Source organism: Cherax quadricarinatus, chromosome 14 (assembly GCF_038502225.1).
Source record: "Cherax quadricarinatus isolate ZL_2023a chromosome 14, ASM3850222v1, whole genome shotgun sequence".
Classification (NCBI taxonomy): Eukaryota; Metazoa; Arthropoda; class Malacostraca; order Decapoda; family Parastacidae; genus Cherax; species Cherax quadricarinatus.
This window is the reverse complement of record NC_091305.1, coordinates 32,802,498-32,829,496: the sequence shown is the minus strand read 5'-3', so window position 1 is coordinate 32,829,496 and position 26,999 is coordinate 32,802,498. Positions and strand designations below refer to the sequence as shown.

General features: G+C 39.2%; 1 protein-coding gene across 1 annotated transcript in view; it reads right to left on the bottom strand.

Moving 5' to 3' along the window:
- Positions 1-3,672: 3,672 nt before the first annotated feature.
- corn (cornetto) overlaps positions 3,673-26,999 on the bottom strand; it is a 545,732-nt gene continuing 522,405 nt past the window's right edge. The window contains exon 15 of the mRNA XM_070084950.1: positions 3,673-5,353. Within this exon, the coding sequence (XP_069941051.1) occupies positions 5,117-5,353 (237 nt within the window). The 3' untranslated portion in view covers positions 3,673-5,116. The remainder of the gene's footprint in view (positions 5,354-26,999) is intronic.

The following is a 26,999-nucleotide window of genomic DNA, read 5'->3' as shown; positions in this document are numbered from 1 at the left end:
TGGGTGGCAAGAAAAGCCTCTAACTGAATTCCATGGGAATCACAGTGAGACCCCCTCCAGAGGAAATGGTGGGCATTAAAATCACCAAGTAACAGAATCGGTGGCGGTAATGACGAAACAAGGAAGGCAAAATCCGGAATAGATAATGCCCGAGAAGGAGAGAGATATAAAGAACAGAGCGTATACCACCTATGTAAGTGGATACGGGCTGCTGTGTAATGCAGCGAAGTATGAACAAATAGCTGATGGTACGGAATATCAGTGCGGAGAAGAAGGGCACTTTCATTAAAGGTCCCATCAGGAAAAGGATCTGAAGAATACAATAAATTATAGCCTGAGATGTGAGAAATAACAGCAGAGTGTAATTTTGGTTCCTGTAAGCAAACACCAACAGGGGCAAACTGGGAGAGTAACATCTGAAGCTCACCCCGATTACCCCTGAGGCCGCGTATATTCCACTGTAAATAGGCCATGATTGGCAATGATAAAGATACTTGAAATCCGCAGGTAAGGGTTCCTACGGACTAGAAGGGTTAGAAAAGTCCACATGCGGAGGCAGTGGAAAACGTTCAAGCAGCGAAGGAACGGTGCGCTGTGAAGAAAGGAGTTGCGCAGATGGAGCAGAGGAGAGAGAAAGAGCGGAAGGTGGATCAGTGTCCATTGATGGTTTGGTCTCTGCAATATATTCAGAGATTGCTTCAAGTGTTTCGGAATTCAGAGATGTCGTATGGGAGACAATATTGGGAATGGTAGGGGGAGGATGAGTAAAGATTGGAACTGTATTGGACTGTACCAAGGTAGGGGGGGGCGAAAGGGTGGAGGGAACTGGAGAAGCGTGGCAGGGGACAGAAGAGGCAGGAACCTGGGAGGTGGCAGAAGAGGAAGAAACTTGGGAGGGAACAGGGGAGGAAGGTACAGTACGAGGAGGAGGGTGAACCTCTACACTTGTAACTGAGCCAGTGAGAGGGGAAGAACCAGGGACAGAGACAGGGAGGGTAAAATGAGGAGGTGGAGGATGGGTAGGAGGTGTTAACGGACCTTTTTTTGACTTTTGAGAAGTAGAGGGACGATTGGGAAGAGGTGTCGTACAAGGTCTCGTTGATACTGAGGCTTGTGAGAGAGAACTCGAAGAAGCGAGATTAGACTGAGGCGTTGAAGTAGGGACGTCTGAGCCGAGGACAGCAAAAGGATTAGATACAGGAGTGATTATGGGAGAGGTAACCACAGAGGTGGGTGTAGAAGATGGGATACCAGAAGTGGGGGGACGTTTTGAAACACGGGAATAAGAAACACGTGGGAGTCTCCCTTGGAGGCGGAGATGAGAAACTGCCATGGCATAAGGGAGACCTTCTGTCTCTTTGAGGTAACGGATTTCCCACTCGTTTAAATAGACCTGACAACGGCGAGAGTACGAAGGGTGAGCCTCATGACAGTTAAGGCAAGAGGGAGATCGATTGCAAGACGTATTAGAATGGTCATCGGCACCACAGACTGGGCATTCGGCGATAGATCTGCAATATTTCGCTGGATGGCCAAATCGCCAGCAATTTCTACACTGTTGTGGTGTAGGGATCACCTTTCGAACTTGTAACCGATGTCCTGCTATATAAACTGAGGATGGGAGTTCTCGGCTGTCAAAAGTTAAACGAGCCACATTGCTAGGGTATCGTCTCCGCCCACGTGCAGGAAGAATGTGTCTACCTTGAGGATTGGGAGATCTTGGAGTTCCAGCTGTTCAAGAATGTCAGTGCCACATGTCTGGAAATTTTGTTGAACTATGGTATGGGGCAGAATGACGGTACCACTACAAGAATTGAGGGAATGATGTTTTTCAAGAGTGACAGGAACAGTATCGATATGGGAAAGACGAGAGAGCTCATGAGCCTGGGTAGCATTCTGTACGGTAATGATGTGCGTACCGCTCTTAAGAGCATGAAAAGAAATATCTTTACCAACATGGCGTAGGAGTGCCTTGCCAATACTATGGTCAGAAAGATAGGCAGTAGAGGAAGTTGGTCGTAAAGTGAAGAATTTAGTCCATTGTTCAGTCTGAAACTGAGCGTGGAAAGGTAGTGAAGGACGTGTCGATCATTTCTGAGAAGAACGAGAAGGTGGAGAAGTATCATCAGCAGGTAATTGTCGTTGGCGTTTAGGCGTGGGACCAGAGTTGGTCCGACGTGGAATGGGTCGGCGATTTGAAAATTGCCGCACCGTAGAGGGAGAGGCCGGAAGCATAGTCAGAGGACAGCGAAGGTCCGATAAATCGAAGGAGTCAGTCGAGGCCTCAGTACCTGAAGCGGGTGAGGAAACAGCACCGGCAATAGGTACAGAGGCATGAGGAATGTCTGAAGAGTGGTCCAAAGACGAGGCAGGGTCAGAACGGGGTGCGGTATCAAGAAGGGGCCCGGGGGTACCAGGTTCATGGACTAGGGCTGCCGTGGTTAGGTTACTTCTTTCTTTTTGTTTTTAAGAAAAAAAAAGAAAGAAGAAAATAAAAATAAAAAAAAGAATAAAAAAAGGGGGGACCGGGGAGGGATAGTTCCTAGGAGGAATGAAAGGGCCAGAAATCTCCCTCCGCGCCCAAGAGGACCTCAGCACCGCAAGTAGCGCAGATGCAGCATGGAACCCGTGCCATACCCTACCCATCATGCTAGTAAACTAACAATCCGGGATAGCAACCTCACATCTGCCGAGCTACCTCGGTGGACAAAAGAGAGGGCGGCCGGATATCCGCCACAAAGCATACCTCCTTCGGCCACCACCCCCGGAATCCGAAAGGTGGCTTCCAGAGATACACTCGTCGCCCGAAAGACACCCAAAGCTACTCCGGGATACCGGAGAGGGATCGGGACATCCCCAGGCGATCCAGATTCCACGGCAAACTACGCCACCGCTAAGAACCTCAACGGAATGGGATGGACCCCGGTATCCTTTCCCCTACCTAGGAACTAGCGCGCCTGTGGGAGAAATCCCAAAGGACAAAAAGAGGAAGGGCAAAAGGGAGGGGTGGGGAGGAGGAGGAGGAAAGGAAAAAGGGGAGGATGGGGAGGATGGGATAGGGGAGGGGAGATTGGGGGGTAATTAGGTTCGGTCTGAGGAAGAAGACCGATAGGTCTAATTCCTCAGACCAAGAGCCTCTTCACCACGCCAAGGAGCCCCCCTTGAAGAGGAGTAATCCCAGAGAGGGACTTGATACCTGAAGTCATTATGGAGGGGGATTCCCCTTCCAAACAATAACCTCTCTTCCTTCCTCTCTTCCATATGCCAACAAGTCATCACTACAGGTATGTAATAATGGTTTAAATGTTCATTTGTATGTAATTGTCATTGTTTTGTGTATGTAAAACTACAGTTAAATTTTACAAAATGTATTTTTTTTTTTTTTTGGTTGTCTTGAATGGATTAATTGTATTTACATTAATTCTTATGGGGAATATTGCTTCAAATTAAGGCCGATCTTCTGGAATGGATTACGGCCAATATTCGGGAGTTCCACTGTATGCTGTTGTGTTGCAAAAGACAAAATTTTATTGACGATAATGAGAGTAGCACATCTACTTAAATTTCTTTATTAAAATGCTAAGTACAAAATACAAGGCTGGCAACTAAGCCAAACAAAACCAAAACGAGATCATTAAAACTAATCTACACTTGGGAAAAAATCATCTAATCTTCTCAATCATACTAATATTTTATTATATATTTACAAAAGGCAATCTTCTTAAATAGATTAATAATATAAAGAAGTAAGGTAATATTATTACTGGTCAGGGAAAAACTTTTCATAAAATAAATATTCACAAAAGAGTAAAGGCTTTGGACAGAAATTCCTTTCAATCATCCAGTTAAATTTTTACCAGAAACAGCATATAACTGCCCAATAAAAGTAATATCAATCCATGTTTCATCACAAAGAATATGTAGCAGTAACAGTTATATTACCTGCTTCATTTTTATTCTCTAGAATATACTAGACTTTGGTTGAGAGATGTGTTGCTATAACACAATTTACATACATGCCCAAGCTGCAATATTAATATTATATTCCTGAAAAGCAGTAAACCTGTATGGGTCACTCAACACAGGTTACCAGATAAAATCCTCTATACCACATTAAAATAAAATACTGCTCTGCACATCTGGGTGGCTAAGTATATATGGCATCTTAATAACATTGTCATTACATACTGCTGTTGTGAGCATTTAAATGATGCAGCAATTGAAGTATTACCATTAAATACGTATTCTAGAGTTAAAATCAATGCTCGTCAAAGCTTAAATATTCCATCGTTTTCTCAAAGAAAAAATTCATGCACAGCTTTTTATCAGATGTGCAGTTTTTTGTCAAATTACAGTGATTAACAACTGCAATTTTTTGAGAAATATCAGGTTCCAGCCAATGCTTACCAGACATATACATACAATAGAACAAATGTGCTAATAATGTGCACAAGATTCTCATCTAGTTTATATTAAAATTTCTCTCTCAAGAGGAAATTTGCATTATTGTGTAGTACTGCTGCAAAACTAGCAGCTGAATATAGTATTTATAATTGCCATGCAGCAAATACTGTTGTTTGGAAACTTAAATTTCTTGTGTTCCCCTTCTAGGCTTGAGTTAGCATTAACATGAAGAAGCTTTGGTGTTACATGGAAAGCAAAAGATGCTAAATGGGAAGAAAATTATATTACAAGTGTAAACCTTCTTATAAATATTAATATTCTGGTTTAAACTTATGATTACAATGCTTATGGCAAACTGTGTGCACAAACATTAGGCATGAATATCTGAATGGTAAGATTTTGATACTCATCAATACAGCTGCTGAAGGAATCCAATCTACAATTAAATCATGATTTTCCTTCAATGTGAGGCAGAGGAATGTACAAATGTGCCATTATATTAACATGCTAAACTACGCACCTAAATGGATACATAATGTTACTATCCACACCAAACAAAAGTTCTTTATACGCATTAATATGGGCATATAATTCAACAAATGTTGTAAAGCTTTGCACATCATATTCACTGGTGAAGACACTCGAGTTCATTTTAATATGAATGAACAAGGCTGAGTGGGATACTGCTTGGTAAATATTATAAATAAGAACCTCAAAGGTGGGTTTCTGACTTTAATGCTGATGCGAGAATTTTGTTGTTAATTCCGGAATCTATAATTGATTGAGGATTAGCATTCATGTCTTTATTGTTGACTGTGTTTCCAAATCCATTCTGAGTATTAATGTTTTCATTGTTCTGCTTGGTAGTCTTCTCAGCAGCAACAAGAGTGGTAAATAGTTGCTTGAGGCTCAAATTATTAGAGACAATGTCTGGGATGCCCTCCAGAGTCTGCAACATAAAGAAAACCATTAATAAATAATCCACTATTTACTACTGAAGTCTATAATATGGCCAGACTGATGTCAAAATTAAATGACTCATAATACAAAACAATACTTTGGCATAAGCAACTTTGTTAACATACCGAAGAACATCATTTTCAAAATGATTAACATGAGATATATACACTGAGGGCTGTATTAGTATTATTACAAGTGCTAAACCTAAAAGGGGTTACACTGTGCTTTTGGAGGTTCAAAAAGAAATGCAACATCTTACTACATGAACACTGTTAGAAAGGATACAATGGGCGACATTAATGATGCAACATTATGGAAATACTCATTAACACTGAGTTCATTCATGAAACTGGCAAAATGTCAATTATTTCTGCAACTGTTGCAAGCTTGATGAAGAAGGTTCAATGGATGGTATTTCTTTTTGAACACCTTGTACACTGGTAAATGTTGAACTTCATGTTTTGAACAACCTGTATAGCTGTAAGTGAAGATATTTCGAACATCATGTACAGCTGTAAATGAACATTTTTTGAATACTATATAAACAAACATGATGAAGAGGTTAGGTAAGAAACTAACAAATACATTATTAGACTAAGTATATATACATGTATTAACAAATTGAGCTCAAACCTGCACAATCATGGCTATACAAATTCTTACTTGGATATGTACAATATTTACACATTTAACAAAATATACAAAACATAAATTATAACATATTACACACACATACACGAAAGGCAATCTTCTTATATAGAATAATATAAAGAAGTAAGATGATATTATTACTGGTCAGGGAAAAAGTCTAGTAGTGTTCAGTGAAGAGGTGGGACCAGTAGCTGAGTCTCGACCCCTGCAACCACAATTAGGTGAGTGTACGTACGTACGTATGCGCACACACGCACACGCACGCACACGCACGCACACGCACGCACACGCACACACACACACACACACACACACACACACACACACACACACACACAGAGGAAGGAGGAGAGACAACAAGAAACGACCGTGAAGTATGTGAGGAACTCAACATGAGATTCAAAGAAGTGTTCACAGAGACAGAAGGGACTCCAGAAAGACAGAGAGGTGCGGTACACCACCAAGTGTTGGACACAATACATACAACCGAGGAAGAAGTGAAGAGGCTGCTGAGTGAGCTAGATACCCCAAAGGCGATGGAGCCAGATAACATCTCTCCATGGGTCCTGAGAGAGGGGGCAGAGGCGCTATGTGCACCCCTAATAACAATATTCAACACATCTATCGACACAGGGAGATTACCTGAGGTATGGAAGACAGCAAATGTAGTCCCAATCTTTTAAAAAAGGAGACAGACATGAAGCACTAAACTACAGACCAGTGTCACTGACATGTATAGTAAACAAAGTCATAGAGAAGATTATCAGAAGAGTGGTGGAACACTTAAAAAGGAATAAGCTCATCAACAACAGCCAACATGGTTTCAGGGATGGGAAAACCTGTGTCACAAACCTACTGGGGTTCTATGACATGGTGACAGCAGTAAGACAAGAGAGGGGTGGGTAGACTGCATTTTCTTGGACTGTAAGAAGGCATTTGACACAGTTCCACACAAGAGATTAGTGCAAAAACTGGAGGACCAGGCAGGGATAACAGGGAATGGACTACAACTTATCAGGAAATACTTGTCAGGAAGACAGCAGCGAGTCATGGTACGTGGCGAGGTGTCAGAGTGGGTGCCTGTGACGAGTGGGGTTCCACAGGGGTCAGTCCTAGGACCAGAGCTGTTTCTGGTATATGTGAATGACATGACGAAAGGAATAGACTCCAAAGTGTCTCTGTTTACAGATGATGTGAAGTTGATGAGAAGAATTCAATCAGACGAGGACCAGGCAGAACTACAAAGGGATCTGGACAGGCTGCAGGCCTGTTCCAGCAATTGGCTCCTGGAGTTCAACCCCACCAAGTGCAAAGTCATAAAGATTGGGGAAGGGCACAGAAAACCTCAGACGGAGTACAGTCTAGGGGGCCAGATACTACAAACCTCACTCAAGAAAAAAGACCTTGGGGTGAGTATAACACCAGGCACATCTCCTGAGGTACACTTCAACCAAATAACTGCTGCAGCATGTGGGCACCTAGCAAACCTAAGAACAGCATTCCGACATCTTAATAAAGAATCATTCAGGACCCTGTACACTGTGTATATTAGGCCCATATTGGAGTATGCAGCACCAGTTTGGAACCCACACCTAGCCAAGCAAGTAAAGAAACTAGAGAAAGTGCAAAGGTTTGCAACAAGACTAGTCCCGGAGCTAAGGGGTATGTCCTACAAGGAGAGGTTAAAGGAAATCGACCTGACAACACTGGAGGACAGGAAAGTCAGGGGGGACATGATAATGACATATAAAATACTGAGAGGAATTGACAAGGTGGACAGAGACAGAATGTTCCAGAGATGGGACACAGCAACAAGGGGACAGTTGGAAGCTGAAGACTTAGATGAATCACAGAGATGTTAGGAAGTATTTCTTCAGTCACAGAGTAGTCAGGAAGTGGAATAGTTTGGGAAGTGATGTAGTGGAGGCAGGATCCATTCATAGCTCTAAGAAGAGTTATGATAAAAGCTCATGGTGCAGGGAAAGTGACCCAGTAGCGGCCAGTGGAGAGGCAGGGCCAGGAGCTATGACTCAACCCCTGCAACCACAACAAGGTGAGTACACACACACACACACACACACACACACACACACACACACACACACACACACACACACACACACACGGTTGATGAGCCTCAGAATCTAATTTCAACCTCATCCTGTTTGGGGTACCAGCCTTCATGAGCAGTCTATATATTAATGAAATCACGAAACACGTGATTTCTGAAACATTAACAGAAGTGGAGTTGGTCAGGACTCAAAGACTGTTTGCAGCTGAATTATACAGATCTTACTTGGCTGTTTCGCACATTAGTGTCCAAGTGGTGTTTTGCTATGTATCATAGTTATGTCTCACTCTACATTGATCACTGGTAATGAAGGTGGTAGTGGTGGTGGTGATGTCAGATATGGTGGTGGTGTATAGTGGTAGTGATGATACTAGTGTCAGACATGGTGATGGTACTGGTGTTAGGGGTAGTGATGGCAGTGGAGGAGTCAGTGTTAGTCATAATGTCAGTTGTGTCAAAGTTAGCTATGGTAGTAGAGGTGTCAGTGGTGGTGGCTCTGGTGTCATGGATGGTGGTAGTGGTGTCAGTTATGGTTTCAAGTATGGTGGTAGTGGTGTCAGTTATGGTGTCAAGCATGGTGGTAGTGGAGTCCAGGGCGATGGTCATAGGTAAATGTCAGTGATGGTAGTGGTGTCAGGGATGGTGGTGGTAGAAGTGGTATCAAAAATAGTGGTAGCAGTATTGGTATCAGGGGTGGTGGTGGTAGTGGTGTCGGTGGTATTAGTGCCAGTGGTAGTGGTGCCAGTGATAGCGGTGGTAGCAGTGGTATCAGGGATGGTGTCAAGTGGTGGTGGTGGTGTCAGTGTCAGTGGTGGTGGTGTCAGTGGCAGCTCATCCATAGGAGCTGTGGAGCTCAGTCCCCCCAGATGCTCACCGCCAGATGTATGACTTCATCAACCTTACGCTAAAATAATTTGCAACTGGCAAATATATTACAGGAAAAATCTGTTGTATGCTGTTTTCAATGTATTTATAAGCGAAGTTTTATTTTTTTGTTGAAAGAAGATAAAAAATTATTAAAAATAGAAGTTTGATGTGCGTTGTAAAGCGTGGGCGGTATTGGTGTTGGTAGCCATTTAAATTCTTTTCAATGTCATTAAATTTAATTACCATTTGATAAACGATGGCAGTGGAAACTAGAGTAAACTCAGCTAAATATTTACAAAGTATTAACTTTTTGCAGTTGATTTTAAGCAAAAAAAGTAAAGCTAAAAGAAAAAAAAAAACATACACCAGTTTTATCCATTCTACAAAAACATACAAGCAGGAGCAAAGAATATACGCGCCACTTTAGCGTCAGTGTTTACCAGAAAAGTGAATGACTTTGTGACTATGACAAGAAGAATGCTTTATTCTGTTTTCCAAACTTACTGTTTGGTGGAGACTCTTCATGGGCAAAAAGTGGCATGACTAACTTGTGGTATTTACCACAAAAAGTAATGAAACATGAGCAGTCAACCAAGCATGTCAATAACATTATTGATTTGTCAGTGCTGGGTCAAGTGAACATTGCAGCTCAAACTGATTCAGTATACAAGATTTTGATAGTGAAACACAATGAAGAGGTCAAAAAAAAAACAAATATATTGTCCAAAATTATAAACTGCATAAAATTCTGTGGCAAATTTGAGCTCTCTCTCAGAGGATATGATGAAACCTTGAGCTCGAAAAATCCAGGTGTATTTCGAGGCCTAGTTAATTTTGCCTGTAGTTTGGATTCTAGCTTAGATGCTCATATACATAATGCTACAGTATTTAAAGGAACATCAAAATCAATACAAAATGAACTTTTAGAATCTATGTTAGAAATTTGCAAAAACAAAATCAAGGAAGAAGTGAAGAATGCTGAATACTTGGCAGTTATATGTGATGAAACAACAGGCATTTATGACAAGACACAAATGGTGACTGTTCTAAGGTACAAGCTACAAGACAAACCTGTTGATAGATTCTGAGGATTTTTTAGTGTAACCAATCAAACAGCAGAAGTATTGTCAAGTGTTTTGTTAAAAGAGCCTCAGATTTTAATTGATCTTCTGCATAAGCTCACTGCTCAAACTTGCGACGGTGCAGCTGTGTTAAGTGGTGTCAACAAAGGTGCGCAAACTAAAGTAACAGAAGTGTAAACCAATGCTCACTTTATACATGTACTCTGTTATCCGCACCAACTGAATTTGATTCTTCAGCAGGCAACACCACAGAATACTAATGTTCGAGTATTTTTTAACAGTTTGTAAGAAATACTAGCAGTTTTTCAAAATCTCCACAAAGAACGACAGCATTGGAGAATACTGCGGGCAGTCAAATTCCAAGGTCTTCTGCAACACGTTGGAATTTCAAGAGCAGAACAGTTAATGCTGTGCAGATGAAAGATGCACTGATTGAGTGTTGCACTATTCTAGAAACATCTAACTTGAGAGATACTGGATCTGCAGCAGCAGGTATCAAGAGAATCCTAAGTGATCCTGAATTTGAGTTTTGGTTGAAATTTTTTTCCAAAGTGATGCCTCATGTTGACATGTTTCCTCAGCTTCAGTCTAGAAATATTAATGCAGTTAAGGCTAATGCCTCTTTAACAGCTTTTGCCTCTTCAGTTCAGAAATTAAGAGATGATGTGATGCTTCGACAATGCCTTCTGAACCAAAAAGAAGAAAATTTAATACAGATAAAGCAGTCACTGCAAAAGAGGTTTGTGATGTAATTTTATTGCAGTGTAGAATGAGATTGTTTCACTAATCATTTGGATACTAGCCAGTTACTACTAGCGAGTAATTTTTCAACATATACTGAAAACTTTCCTAGTGATGCACTTGAGCATGCAGTTGCAGCCTATCCCATGCTTGAAAAAGATAAATTGAGAACTGAACTATCTGTACTGTATTCAAGTGAAGATTTGTGCAAATCGGAAAAATTTATTGACTTGCTAGAGATGATAAATGACAAACATCCACAGTCAACATTTTCAGAAACTGTCAAGCTGTTAAAAATTTTAATAACTCCAATGACAACAGCAGAAGCAGAGAGGTGTTTTTCAACCTTGAAAAGAATCAAAACTTTTTTGCGCAGTACAATGGCGAATGAAAGATTGACTGCTCTAGCAATGACATCGATTAAAAATATGATGATAACAGAAATGAATGCTTTTAATGAAAGTTATAAACCATTTTGCAACATCAAAAAATTGATGTTCGGATTTTATTTCCAAATAGTTGTAACATCATCACCTCAGCTAGCTACGTCTCCACCAGCAGGACTGTGACGACCTCTATGGGTATGTATATGTGAACGCTTACCGTTATTAAATTTAGTTTAATTTTAAAAATTATTACTTTAATAACGTTTATTATGCTGTTCTATGAGGCTTGCAGTCATGCAGTCCCCTCATTCTATTTTTTGATGAGCCGCCACTGACTGTTAGTGGTAATGGGGTGGTTGTTGATGATTGGTGGTGGAGGGAGCACCCTCCTAACAATCATCAACCTAGCAGTTGGCACAACCCTTCAACCCAACATTAACAAAAACACAAGTGATGCCTCTCTCCATATACTGATATTTTTGTTCACAGTTTCTGTTATGCACTTACAAAACAGAGATATAACACCACTTTGGCTCTAATAAACAATAGACCAATATTAGGGTAAATTAAGTGTCCCAGTTACCATATAAAGTTATAATACAGACTTATGGGTATATCAAACTTACTTAACTTAAAAACCAATCCTATTACATAAGAAAAATTACTGCTCCTTTCTGCATCTCAAGCTATAACAAAGGATCTTACAGAAATATAAGATTTGCTTAACATCATTTCTGTTTAAGAAATCATTCTTGAGGTCCCCTACCTTGGTCGTTAAGTGAGAGATGACTATGCTACCAAGACCGACCTCATATTGTACGTGAGGTTGTGCACATACATTTATGTGAATACACACTTGAGTTTCCTTCTAATTTAATAGTTTTTGACCTTCTAGTGCTTACTTTCATCTCCATGGTGGAGAAAAATGCTGCCTCCATAAACAATGCATGTCATAAAAGACAACTAAAATGCTGAGAGTAATGCGCTAGTAGATTACTAAGAGCGGTAAAAAGTATTCACGTAGGGAAGAGGGGGGTACACTGTTTTCTAGTAAAGTAAGACTTCTCCTGTATAAACTAATAAAAAGAAAAATAAAGAAATTTTTTAAGCCGAGTTGCTTGAATGTGTGGGGTAATGCAAGTGGGGGGGAAAAGTTGATTGCTAATGATATGAATAAAAATTAGCTGGGTAACCAAACGTTTAAGGAAAACAAAGTTAAAGGGGGGTAGGAGATAGTTGGTGGGAAGTAAAAGTTATCAACTATGGAAGGAGAAGAGAAGATATACTGTAGATGTTTAAATTCAAGAATTGTGTAAATTAGAATAAGGGTGGGATGTGAAAAGTGCGATACACTACGTGTTTTTTCTACCTGGAGGAGTAATTGTGAGAGGTATTAAGCAAATGTTTAGGGAGTTTTTGAACCACTTGAAAAAATAACTGCTGTTGTGGAGCTAAATGCTAAAGTGGAATTTTTTTTTTTGTTGTAAACTGTGTAGTAGGTAAGTTTGGCATACCCACGGTAAATAAGGGGGCTCTAATTCGACTATTTATAGAAAGAGGTTTGATAATAAGTAATACGTATTTTAAGAAAAAGTGGATAACAAGTACACGAGATACAATATATATAGGGCATGATGACAGCAGTCTGTTAACCCTTTGACTGTTTCAGCCGTATATATATGTCTTACGAGCCAGTGTTTCAGACATATATATACTCAATAATTGTGTGTGGGTGCGGGAGGGAAGAGGAGCGATTGGTGCAATGATGATGTAAAGAGAGAAGAAAGGGAGAAAAAGTTAGCATATGAGAAGTTTTTACAAAGTAGAAGTGATGCAAGGAGGGAAGAGTATATGGAGCAAAAGAGAGAGGTTAAGAGAGTGGTGAAGCAATGTAAAAAGAGAGCAAATGAGAGAGTGGGCGAGATGTTATCAACAAATTTTGTTGAAAATAAGAAAAAGTTTTGGAGTGAGATTAACAAGTTGAGGAAGCCTAGGGAACAAATGGATTTGTCAGTTAAAAATAGGAGAGGAGAGTTATTAAATGGAGAGTTAGAGGTACTATTGGGAAGATGGAGGGAATATTTTGAGGAATTGTTAAATGTTAATGAAGATAGGGAAGCTGTGATTTCGTGTATAGGGCAAGGAGGAATAACATCTTGTAGGAGTGAGGAAGAGCCAGTTGTGAGTGTGGGGGAAGTTCGTGAGGCAGTAGGTAAAATGAAAGGGGGTAAGGCAGCCGGGATTGATGGGATAAAGATAGAAATGTTAAAAGCAGGTGGGGATATAGTTTTGGAGTGGTTGGTGCAATTATTTAATAAATGTATGGAAGAGGGTAAGGTACCTAGGGATTGGCAGAGAGCATGCATAGTTCCTTTGTATAAAGGCAAAGAGGATAAAAGAGAGAGTGCAAAAATTATTGGGAAGAAGTCTGTTGAGTAAAGTGTATGGTAGAGTTATTATTGAAAGAATTAATATTAAGACGGAGAGTAGGATAGCAGATGAACAAGGAGGCTTTAGGAAAGGTAGGGGATGCGTAGACCAAGTGTTTACAGTGAAACATATAGGTGAACAGTATGTAGATAAACGTAAAGAGGTTTTTGTTGCATTTATGGATTTGGAAAAGGCATATGACAGGGTGGATAGGGGGGCAATGTGGCAGATGTTGCAGGTGTATGGTATAGGAGGTAGGTTACTGAAAGTAGTGAAGAGTTTTTATGAGGATAGTGAAGCTCAGGTAAGAGTATGTAGGAGAGAGGGAGATTATTTCCCAGTAAAAGTAGGCCTTAGACAACGATGTGTGATGTCACCATGGTTGTTCAATATATTTACAGATGGGGTTGTAAGAGAAGTGAATGCGAGAGTCTTGGCAAGAGGTGTGGAGTTAAAAGATAAAGAATCAAACACAAAGTGGGAGTTGTAACAGTTGCTCTTTGCTGATGACACTGTGCTTTTAAGAGATTCTGAAAAAGAAGAAAATTAAAAGTGAATATAGGAAAGGGTAAGGTGATGAGGATAACAAAAAGATTAGGTGATGAAAGATTGGATATCAGATTGGAGGGAGAGAGTATGGAGGAGGTGAATGTAATCAGATATTCAGGAGTGGATGTGTCAGCAGATGGGTCTATGAAGGATGAGGTGAATCATAGAATTGATGAGCAGAAAAGGATGAGTGGTGCACTTAGGAGTCTGGAGACAAAGAACTTTGTCCGTGGAAGCAAAGAGGGGAATGTATGAGAGTATAGTTGTACCAACACTTTTGTATGGGTGTGAAGCATGGGTGATGAATGTTGCAACGAGGAGGAGGCTGGAGGCAGTGAAAGATGTCATGTTTGAGTGTAATGTGTGATGTGAATATAATGCAGAGAATTTGTAGTTTGGAAATTTGGAGAAGGAGGGGTTGTTGAGGTGGTTCGGACATGTAGAGAGAATGGAACAAAACAGAATGACTTCAAGAGTGTATAAATCTGTAGTGGAGGGAAGGCGGGGTAGGGGTTGGCCTAGGAAAGGTTGGGGGGAGGGGGGTAAAGGTGGTTTTGTGTGTGAGGGGCTTGGACTTTCAGCAAGCATGTGAGAGTGTATTTGATAAGAGTGAATGGAGACAAATGGTTTTTAATACTTGACGTGCTGTTGGAGTGTGTGCAAAGTAACATTTATGAAGGGATTCAGGGAAACCGGCAGGCCGGACTTGAGTCCTGGAGACGGAAAGTACAGTGTCTGCACTCTGAAGGAAGGGTGTTAATGTTGCAGTTTTATAAACTCTAGTGTAATGCACCCCTCTGGCAAGACAGTGATGGAGTGAATGATGACAAAAGTTTTTCTTTTTTGGGCCACCCTGCCTTGGTGGGAATCAGCCGATGTGTTAATAAAAAAAATAAATAACTGTCATTTTAACTGACAATCAACTGTATGAAGAGATTCAGGAAAACTAGTTAGTCAAACTTGAAACCGGAAGGTGGTAAGTACAGTGCTTGCACTCTGATGGAGGGGTGGGGATACTGAAGTTGGAGAGCCAGCTGAGCTACGAGGTCAGCATGTGGCTGGCAAGACAGTGATTTAATTAATAACTGTGAATGGTTTTCTTACTTTTTTCAGGTCATCCTACCTTGGTGAGAGACAGTCGGTGTTAAAAAAAAACCTATCAGCATTTAAATACTACCTCAAAATTAGCTAGCTTTGTTTATGTGATTTTCTAGAGACAGTTTTGTCAATGGTGACTCCTAGGCCTCTTCAATAGGCTGATGCCTTTAGTGTTTTGCTACATAGTTTGTTTTCAGAAAGTGTGTGTGTATGTATTTGCACATTTAGGATCAACTCAAACTAGTCAGTGAGGTAACAAATCAAGGTTAACAATGAATAAGGAAATTACATCTAAGCAGAAATTAAAAGTATAAAGCATGATGATACAGTCATTTACTTCAAGTATTTCCTAACTTCCTTGGAATTAAATACAAATTTTAAGCAAGGGTATTTAAAAATTAACATTTTCACACAGCATATTTGTATACAAAATATACTGTCAACAGCTAAGAGCAAAGCCAAGCCAAAACTACTACATAAAGCTACATGTGGCTAGACTGACCTGGGAACTCTGGGGTTATAAGGTCTTATCTTATGGACAGTCCTATGCAGGTTTTTTCCATGTGTCTCAACTGGCTGTGTTTGTGAGTGAAGGAGTGCTTTAGAAATACACACATTGTTCTTCTAAGCTCAAAAAAAAAAAAAAAAAAAAAAAAATTCTGTCCAGATTTAGTGTGTTATATTTTGATAATCATTAAAGAAATGAAAGTAGCATCTGAGTTCCTTTAAGAAGCATGTCATTAAGACAATTATTAAATGATTTTGATGATAATTTCAAATTTTATAAGACTAACACAGAGTGAGCTTGCATAAAATATTTTATTTCAATTGGTAGCCTGGCACCAGGTAGCTAAGAGCTCCAGACAAACAACACCATTATTGTCACATTCATGAGGAAACGCTAAATTTATAGGGATCATACAAAGCCAGGGGAAAAGGAGGCATTCAAGCTCAATCCAATGAAAGAAAGGGCAGGTCCAGTTCCATGGAACAAGAGACCCTCAATGATATCAAGAAACCTTCCTTCAGGGATTCAGATAACACCAATTTGTTGATCAAGCTGTATCTGTATGTTCTGTTGAATATACAATACAATGAGCACATGGATTTACACTATGGGCCTTAAAAGTTTGTCTGGTACCGATCATGCTCACAGTAAATCAACTCGTTCACCGTGAAGCATAATATTGCAGGAAGATCCAATCATAATTCTAGAAGAGGATAATTAAGGGATTGATCCACAGGGGCAAAAATAGGACTCAAGTTCCAAAGAGTAATAAGGATCACAAAATAAGGCTTTAATGAACTTTGTATATTTAATCACCAAATGAACTTCTCAAATAATGGGGGATTTCTACTGGAGCAAGGCTGAGTGTGTGTGAAGTAGGCTGGGGTTATGTACTCCTAGAAATGGACTGCACATGATATATAATTATTTTTAAGGTTGATAACACAAGGCAGGTGCCATATGCTAAGAAATTCATTAGAGTTAAGCACGCTAGATTCCAAGTGAGTTAGTCAGCTCATTACATTGGCCCATGATCAGAGCCAATGAGGCTTGTCACACCTGCACTCCTATATCATCCTTCATTCCAACATAGGTGTGAGAATGCAGAAGCTCACTGACTCGTCAATTTATTTCATAATTAAACAAGTACATGGAACACTCATTAAAAAACCTTGGTTTTGTACAGTTTTGCTTTTTATACATTTCAGAAAGTACAGTGTGGAGTCTACCTGAAGAGCATTCTGACGATCAATACCCCCGCGGCCCGGTCCATGACCAGGCCTCCCGGTGGATCAGGGCCTGTTCAACCAGGCTGTTACTGCTGGCAGCCTGTAGTCCAATATACGAACCAAAACAAAAAGGTTACTAAATGTGTAGATTTAGGTAAAAAACAGATGCAATGCCACTAGTGCTCAGATAATAAGGCAGAAAGTCCACTTTATTTATGAAACTGTGTATAGGAGAGAAGCTGAGCTCTCAAAACAGTCTACTGCCAGCTCTTTTAAGAGTTTCAATAACCCCAATAAGCTTAGCAGCAAATTTTTCTGGAGAAAGGTGCATCAGCTGATCACACAGCTGCTACAGGTTATATGGTTGACTTTGCTAAGATTACTGCTGCCAATAATTGCAACCTTGATCAAGTATTTATTGCCACTGAAACAGAGTCATGATGGAAAGTCTATGTCATTAACCCTTTGACTGTCGCAGCCCCCAATCCTGAGGTGTCTCCTGGTGTTGCAAAATTTAAAAAAAAAAAAAATTATTTTATCTTATGAAATGATAGAGAATCTTTTCCCGATTGTAATGACACCAAAAAAACGAAATTTGATGGAAAACTGACGGAATTATGCTCTCGCGAAGTTAGCGACCTTGGCGCTGTTTACAAATTGGCGATTTCGCCCACTTTGAGCCCTATTTTCGGCTAATTCCTTTGTTCCAGTCGCCCAAACTCATAGCTATTTCTTTAGAACTCCATTTTTTCTATCGATTGAGTACAAGAAACTGCCCATTTACCGATTTCAACTACCTAATAATGTGGTCAGAAATTTGCAATTTGGCCAATTTCATGAAAACTAAAAAATATGACAATTTCAAAATAAGGTACAGAATGAACAATGCAGACATTCCTGGCTCTAAAATAACACTTTCTTTGTTCATCAGTCATGTCTCCAGGCCCCTATGATATTATTCTTGCTTTCTATTTTGAATTTTTATTCAAACAAAAAAATAGAAGACTTACTATTATGCAGACTACTGCAATACTGTAATAATTGTATAAATAACATCAACCCATTCATGACTGAATATTAGAATGGCTAGTTGGACATTTATTGGACAATGGCATCATTTGTTTACTTTTGAACATTGGCAAAAATCAAACATTTCCCCTACTTTGAGCTCCATTTCTAGGTTCTTTTTATAGTAAAATCAATCAAAATCACCTCTATTTCTATAATATGTATTCCATTCTATCAAATGAGACCAAGAAAACGAGAATACAACCATAAATACTATACGAAAATAGACCACAAAGTCGGCATTTTAATTAAAAAAAAAAAAAAACGGTCAGTTTTTTCTTTCTCATTATGCACTGCGTGCTCCAGGATTTTTTTTATATGGTGCACACTGACCACACAGACCCATTCTCTCACATGTGGGCCTACCAGCTTTCTCCTGCTTGATTTGAAGCCGCTAGAATTTATGAGTATATATACGTCAAACACGGTACCTCGTAAGACGTATATATACGGCCGCGACAGTCAAAGGGTTAATAACATACATTACAAAATGGTAATATTAGTAAAGTACCTGGTTTCAACACAGCCTCCTAGAACTGTGCAACTTAAAGTTTTGCACCGATGCATCAAGAGATTTTAAGTGGAGGCCACACTTGTTCATCATGCTGAGACTCCTCTTACCTCAATGGTAAGGACAAAACTTGTCTCTTATTTGTCAGTCAAACAAACCAGTATGGATGACTAAGATCCTCTTTAGTTAATGAATCAAATATTTCTTCACACCTAGATAAAGATGTACACTACATCATACCTAGATAAAGATGTACCCTACATCATACCTAGATAAAGATGTACCCTACATCATACCTAGATAAAGACGTACACCACATCATACCTAGATAAAGATATACACTTCATCTTACTTGAGATAAAGATGTACCTGGTCAAAGCACCTTGCATTCAAGGTATTAATTCTTCTTCATAATTCAAGTAGTCATCCTGTAGAAACATTGCAGTCTTTACCTAAGTGTGCAAGTCGTGTTTTTATCAATACTTCATCAATGAAATCTTATGCTTAAAAATATCTTATCTGAGGTAACTGTATACACTTTTTTTTGTAATTACTTGTTGTTAAGCCTTTGTGTTGAGAGCAAGCATTTTGAGTGGATATGTCAATGATCACTGCTTCTTTATAGCCATTATTTTAATATTTTGTAAATTCAATTTAATTAAAGTAAATGAACCATACATGTTGCATTTTTGTAAATTGTAGCATCTAATTTTCATGTGTATAGTAGGAATTCGTAAAAAGTTCGAGTAAACCCTGACTGACAATAGGTGTGGAGTGACCCACATAAACTGCTCCACTCCAGTTGCCACAAAGATTCACCCTGAATGATGATACAAGGTGCTATCAAAAAGCTCCTGGGCTGCCATGAAAAAAAATATATAGGCTTACCTAATCACCTACTTGCAGCTGTCTCCCTTGAAATACTTTCCTTGGGAGGCTATACACTGATCCCAGCACTTTTGCCACTTCTTGAAATATTTCTGAAGCTTTTCTTTCCTAACAGCATTGAGTGCAGCCTGTGATTCTGCTTGAATCACCTTGTTAAAATGCCACACCATGAGCCCCATTTTTATTTTAAGGAAGAGAAAGTCACAGTGGGCTAGATCTCCGAGAGTAGGAAGGGTGCCTGATGATCACTGCATTGTTTTTAGGCAGAAAACGATGGTACTTCTGATCTTGAGTCAGCAAGCAGGGCACAAATTTTGCAACCACTTGCCTGTGTTCAAATTTTCAGTAAAAATGCTTTGACATGACCCATAAGAAATTGACACAGCACTTGCAATGTCCTGGATACTCTGACGACGATCTTGTGAATAACCTTTCTCACTTTTTCAATGATGGTGTCAGTTTTGGATGTTGATGGATGACCAGATCATTCATAATCCTTGACTGACATTTGTCCTGCTTTCAGCTGAGGAAACCATTCAAAACACTGCCTGACCCAGTGCTTCAGGTGATGAAGCCATTTTACTGAGCTTGAAACAGAATTTTACATACACACTGTTCTTATAAAGATTTCTTACTGTTAAACAAAAATCAAACAACACTGACAACACGACAAAAAATGCCTGTCTAACCTCAATGGAATGACCGATTACAGTGAAGCTTACTACGCTATGCTATGCTATACCACTGCCATATTTCACCCAGGAAGCATGTGAAAATTTGAGTACGAGAAATTTTCAGTAGCACCTCGAGTCTGCTTATAAGCCTTGAAGTGTTTATCTCCCTAGTGAATGAGATTGTCTAAGTACAGATATGTGTATCCTGTTTGGCTTTTAGATGACCCAAAGAAGAAAACACATTCAATATCATTCATTCAATCACTGTCTTGCCAGAAGTGTGCTGACATCACAATTCAGACTACTCTCTGACCCAGAAGAGAGGGGCATTGATACTACAGTTCAAAACTGCAAATATCTCATCAATCTTTTGGAATGTAGGTGCTGCACTTCTCATCTCCAGGAAGTAGCTAACTGAATTTCCTGAATCCCTTCACAAACAGAACAACCATTAAAGACCACCTGTCTCCATTCAGTCCCGTCTAACACACACAGGCCTGCTGGATGCCCAAGCTCTTAACCCTTTCAGGGTCCAAGGCCAAAATCTGAAGTGGTGCCCCAGTGTCCAAGAATTTAACCCTTTGACTGTCGCAGCCGTATATGTACGTCTTACGAGGTACCGTGTTTGACGTATATATACTCATAAATTCTAGCGGCTTCAAATCAAGCAGGAGAAAGCTGGTAGGCCCACATGTGAGAGAATGGGTCTGTGTGGTCAGTGTGCACCATATAAAAAAAATCCTGGAGCACGCAGTGCATAATGAGAAAAAAAAAACTCCGACCGTTTTTTTTAATTAAAATGCCAACTTTGTGGTCTATTTTCGTATAGTATTTATGGTTGTATTCTCATTTTCTTGGTCTCATTTGATAGAATGGAAAACATATTATAGAAATAGAGGTGATTTGATTGATTTTACTATAAAAAGAACCTAGAAATGGAGCTCAAAGTAGGGGAAATGCTTGATTTTTGCCAATGTTCAAAAGTAAACAAATGATGCCATTGTCCAAGAAATGTCCAATTATCCATTCTAATATGCAGTCACGAATGGGTTGATGTTATTTATACAATTATTACAGTATTGCAGTAGTCTGCATAATAGTAAGTCTTCTATTTTTTGTTTGAATAAAAATTCAAAATAGAAAGCAAGAGTAATATCAGAGGGGACTGGAGATGTGACTGATGAACAAAGAAAATGTTATTTTAGAGCCAGGAATGTCTGCATTGTTCATTCTGGACCTTATTTTGAAATTGTCATATTTTTTATTTTTCGTGAAATTGGCCAAATTCCAAATTTCTGACCACATTATTAGGTAGTTGAAATCGGTAAATGGGCAGTTTCTTGTACTCAATCGATAGAAAAAATGGAGTTCTAAAGAAATAGCTATGAGTTTGGGCGACTGGAACAATGGAATTAGCTGAAAGTAGGGCTCAAAGTTGGCGAAATCGCCGATTTGTAAACATCGCTGAGGTCACTAACTTCGCGAGAGCATAATTCCGTCAGTTTTCCATCAAATTTCGTTTTTTTGGTGTCATTACAATCGGGAAAAGATTCTCTATCATTTCATAAGAAAAAATAATGTTTTTTTTTTAAATTTTGCGACACCAGGAGACACTTCAGGATTGGGGGTTGCAACAGTCAAAGGGTTAAAAAAAAAAATTGTTATTTTTTCTTATGAAATAGTAGAGAATCTTTTTGTGAAGGTAATAAAATAAAAAGTACGAAATTTGTCGGAAAATTGACGAAATTATGCTCTCGCAAATTTTGATGTGTCATCGATATTTACAAATCAGCGATTTTGCCGACTTTGACTCCCATTTTAGGCCAATTACATTATTCCAGTCAACCAAATTCTTAGCTATTTCACCAGCATTACTTCTATTCTATCGACTGAGCACAAGAAATCGCCAAGTCAACTGGTTCAACTACAAAATAAAGTGATCGGAAATTTGTAATTTGGCCAATTTAACACAAAGTTCAAAATATTCCAATTTCAAAATAGGGTCCAGAATAAACAAAGTAGGTATTCCTGGCACTAAACTAACATTTCCTCTGTTCATTAGTTACGTTTTGAGGCTTTACAAATAAATTCCATTTTGATTTTTTATTCACATAATGAATTTTTATTCACACCAAAAAATAGAAGATTTACTGTTATGCAATATTGTAATAATTGGATAAATATCATCACCACATGTGAATGTATATTAGACCCATCAGCTGGCGTGTATTAGATGTGTGAGGTCGTTTGTTTACTCTTGAACATCGGCAGAAATTTAACATTTATGCTACTTTGAGCTCAGTTTCAAGCCATTTCCAGTGCTAAAACCAATCAAAATCATCTCTATTTCTGTAATATGTCTTCCATTCTATCAAATGAGACCAAGAAATCACAAATACAACTATAAAACCATACGAAAAAACACTGCAAAGTCGCTGTTTTAATCGAAAATCACGGTCTCAGCTTTTTTCTCTCATTATACACAGTGTGTTGCAGGATTTGTTTTATGTGGTGCACACATACCACATAGATGTATTCCCTCATATCTAGCCCAAATTTACCACTCACAGTTTATCAGAGTGAGCCAAGCTCATGGTGTAGATCTACGGTTTGGACCCTGAACGTAAAGCCGTAGATCTACAGGACGGACCCTGAAAGGGTTAAAACTCAGACTCTTCTATCCTCTCCATCCAACAGTTTCTGAGATGACCCATCCTACCTTCCACCCTAGATTTATACAACCTCTTAGTCATCCCATCCCTCTCCATCTTTTCCACATACTCAAAGCTCCTCAGCAATCTCACCTCAGCCCTATTATGCCCTTGATGATCCCACATCTTTAATTTCTATGCTTTGAATTCTCTGCATGATAATTCACACCACACACTGCTCTCAAACATGACATCTCCACTACCTATAGCCTCCCCCTCTGTTGTATTCAAAACTCATGCTTCACATCCATATAAAAAGTGTTGGTTTCCTATTCTCTGGTACATTACCATTTTTTGCCACCATACATAGTTTTTTTCATAGATACTTGAACATATCACCCACTTTTTTCTCCTTATTTATTCTATGGTTCACCCTGTCTTTCATAAACCCATCTGCTGACATGTCCACTCCCAAACATATAAACATAAACTTCCTCTATACTCTCCCCCCTCCAATCTGATATTCAATCTATCATAGCCTAGACTTCATTACATTTTTTTTTTCAACAAGATGGCCATTTCCCACCAAAGTAGGGTGACCCAATAAGAAAGAAAATCCCCAAAATGAAAATACTTTCATCATTCAACACTTTCACCCCACTCACACATAATCACTGTCTTTGCACAGGCACCCAGATATGACAGTTTAGAAGCATATATAAAGATATATAACATATGCCTCCAAACTGCCAATATCCCAAACCCCTCAAAGTGCAGGCATTGTACTTCCCATTTCCAGTACTCAAGTCCGGCTATATAAAAATAACCGGTTTCCCTGAATCCCTTCACTAAATATTACCCTGCTCACACTCCAACAGCTCGTCAGGTCCCAAAAACATACATATACATATTACATACTCTTCCATATTCATCCATCAGTCATCACAACTTTTCAGAATCCCTCCGAAAAATGTATACAGTAGGGCCCTGCTTTACGGTGTTTTGCCTTACGGCATTCTGCTAATACGGACATTACAAATTATGACCAAAACTCACTATACGACTCCCCCACCTTACTTTCTAATACGATCACTGCGCCCCACCCGGTTTGTTTACATTCTCCGTGAGCATCACATCTATCCATTATGCCTGGAAACTTTCAATATTTTCAAGTCGAGTGGAACCTCGGCTTGTGAGTGCCCCACCATATGAGTTTTTCAGGATACAAGCAGTCACTAGGTCAATTTTTTGTTTCTGGATACGAGCAAAAATTCAGGATGCAAGCTTCCCCCCTCCAACAACTTTTTTTTAGACCTCCAGAACTTACAAAAATAAAAGTGAATATATTAATTGTAGTTCACTGTCATGATGTATTATGTTGTTTTTACTGCTTAAGACTGTAACTGCAACAGAAATAATAATATTTCTTACCATAAATTGTGGGTGCTGGTGTTTGTCTATGATTGCGAAGAGAGTGCAGAGTTATGCTGTGGCCCTACTGGTCTGAGGTGGATGGTAGAGATTCTGGTACAGAAGGCGATGGTTGTACTGGAGTGTGCATAAATTGTGTAATGGATTTCTGGGCTATTTTACCCTGCAGTACATTACACAACTGACGGTAAGGCATCAGCTGCTCTAGACACCATTTCAGTCCTCTTCAGTGAAAAAGTCTAACTTTATATTATTCAGTCAGTCAGTCAAGTCAGTCAGTCAAGTCAGTCAGTCAAGTCAGTCAGTCAAGTCAGTCAGCAAGCCAGTCAGTCAATTGACTCACGAAATCGTAATGACACGATTGCAAACAAACCATACCACGGGCGGGATTTGAACCTGCGGTCAGAGAGTCTCAAAACTCCAGTGGCTAACGCGATGGTCTGGAGTTTTGAGACTCTCTGACCACGGGTTCAAATCCCGCCAGTGGTATGGTTTGTTTCAGTCAGTCAGGTTGGTAAGTCAGTCAAGTTAGTAAATCAGTCAGTAAATCAGTCAGTAAGTCAGTCAGTAAGTCAGTCAGTCATTCAGTAAGCCATTCAGTCATTCAGTAAGTCAGCAACACTGGTATGCCTACTGGGTGACATGATTGTTTGGCAGACAAGATATAGTAATTAAAAGATCAAAACAATTCACAAACACAGCTAGCTTGCAGGAGAGAAATGGAACTGAACACGTATTCACGAAGCTGGGATGGAGGTGTCGGGAGTATGGGAGTGTAAAAGTATTTTTGTCCTGCCTCCCAGAGCAGGAATTCCACTGAAAAGGATTAATGGTATTTCAATTAATTTTAACAAGGAAAACTGACTCGGCATACGAGCAGATCAGGATACGAGCAAGGTCACGGAATGGATTAAAGTTGTAAGCCAAGGTTCCACTGTATTTTAACTCTTTGGGGGTTTCGGACGTACTAGTACGTCTTACGATCCAGGTTTTTTGACGTACTAGTACGCCTAAATTCTAGCGCCCTCAAATCTAGTGAGAGAAAGCTGGTAGGCCTACATATGTAAGAATGGGTCTAAGTGGTCAGTGTGCGCAGTATAAAAAAAATCCTGCAGCACACAGTGCGTAATGAGAAAAAAAAAAACTTTGACCGTGTTTTTGGATTAAAACAGCGACTTTGCACTGTATTTTCGTATGGTATTTATTGTTGTATTCTAGTTTTCTTGGTCTCATTTTATAGAATGGAAGACATATTACAGAAATTGAGATGACTTTGACTGGTTTTACAATGAAAAGTACCTTGAAATTGAGCTCAAAGTAGCAGAAATGTTCGATTTTTACCAAAGTTCAAAAGTAAACAAATCATGCCAAGCGTCCAATACACGTCAACTGGTGAGTCTGATATTCTTTCACAAGTGTGCTGATATTATTTATACCATTTCTACACTAATGCAGTAGTCTGCATAACAGTAAATCTTATTTTTTTTTTTGTAAAAATAAAAATTCAAAATGGAAAGCCAAAGAAATATAAGAGGGGCCTGGGGATGTGACTAACGAACAGAGAACTTGTTATTTTAGTGCCAGGAATGTCTTTCTTGTTTATTCTGTACCCTATTCGGAAATTGGCATCTTTTGAAATTTGTGTGAAATTGGCAAAATTGCTAAATTCTGACCACTTTATAGGATAGTTGAAATTGGGTAAATGGGCGGGTTCTTGTACTCATTCGATAGAAAAAATGGAGTTTTAGCAAAATAGTTATGATTTTTGTCGACTAGTACACTGGAATTGGCCAAAAATAGGGCTCAAAGTGGGCAAAATCGCCGATGCGTAAACATCGTCGAGACAGCTAACTTCGTGAGAGCATAATTCCGCAAGGTTTTCCATCAAATTTCATACTTTTGGTGTCATTATAATTGGGAAAAGATTCTCTATCTTTTCATAAGAATTTTTTTTTTTTTTTTAAATTTGGCCAACCCTGAGAACAAGTCTCTAAGAGAACCTGTCCACCCCCAAAGGGTTAAAGTTATTTCATGTTTTATACATACAGTGGTACCTCGAGTTTCGAACAGCTCCTAACTCGAACAATTATGTAAGTGTATTTTTGTGGGTCTGAAATGGACTAATCTAATTTACATTATTCCTTATGGGAACAAATTATTTCAGTATCGGCACTTGAACAGCCTTCTGGAACAAATTAAGTTCATGACTCGAGGTACCACTGTACTCTGATAAATATACGTACTTATGTGCACCTGTACCGAAATAAACTTACACACTGTGCTGGCATGCAGTATACATTAAGAGTGTCTTATTAGTCTTGAGGATGCCATATTAATAATAATAATAATAATAATATGCAATAATAATCACTTTGAGGTGCATTAAATGTCATATATTATGCTAACATAAACATATTTATTAATCCATCTACAATATTTTTTTTTCAAAATTATATAATAAACATGCTACGTAACATATAAACATGATAAATACACCCCACAGTAGAATAAATTAATATTAATATGAGATGCTGGGTGTAGATGAACGTGTATCAACCATAACCAGACGCATTCGTCTGCTTGTTTACATTCTCCGTGTCTCTCTCCTCTCTCATTTACTCGTTCTCTCTCTTGTTTATTCGTTTTATCTCATTTACTCACCTCTCACCCTACATTAGGATTACAAATATTTTAAGTAAAGTAATGAGTGTACTGTATATTCATTTTACCACTCTTGCACTCTAAATGTTGTAGTATATTACATGTGGGTGGGTTGGTCTGGCTGGCTACCATACCTCCC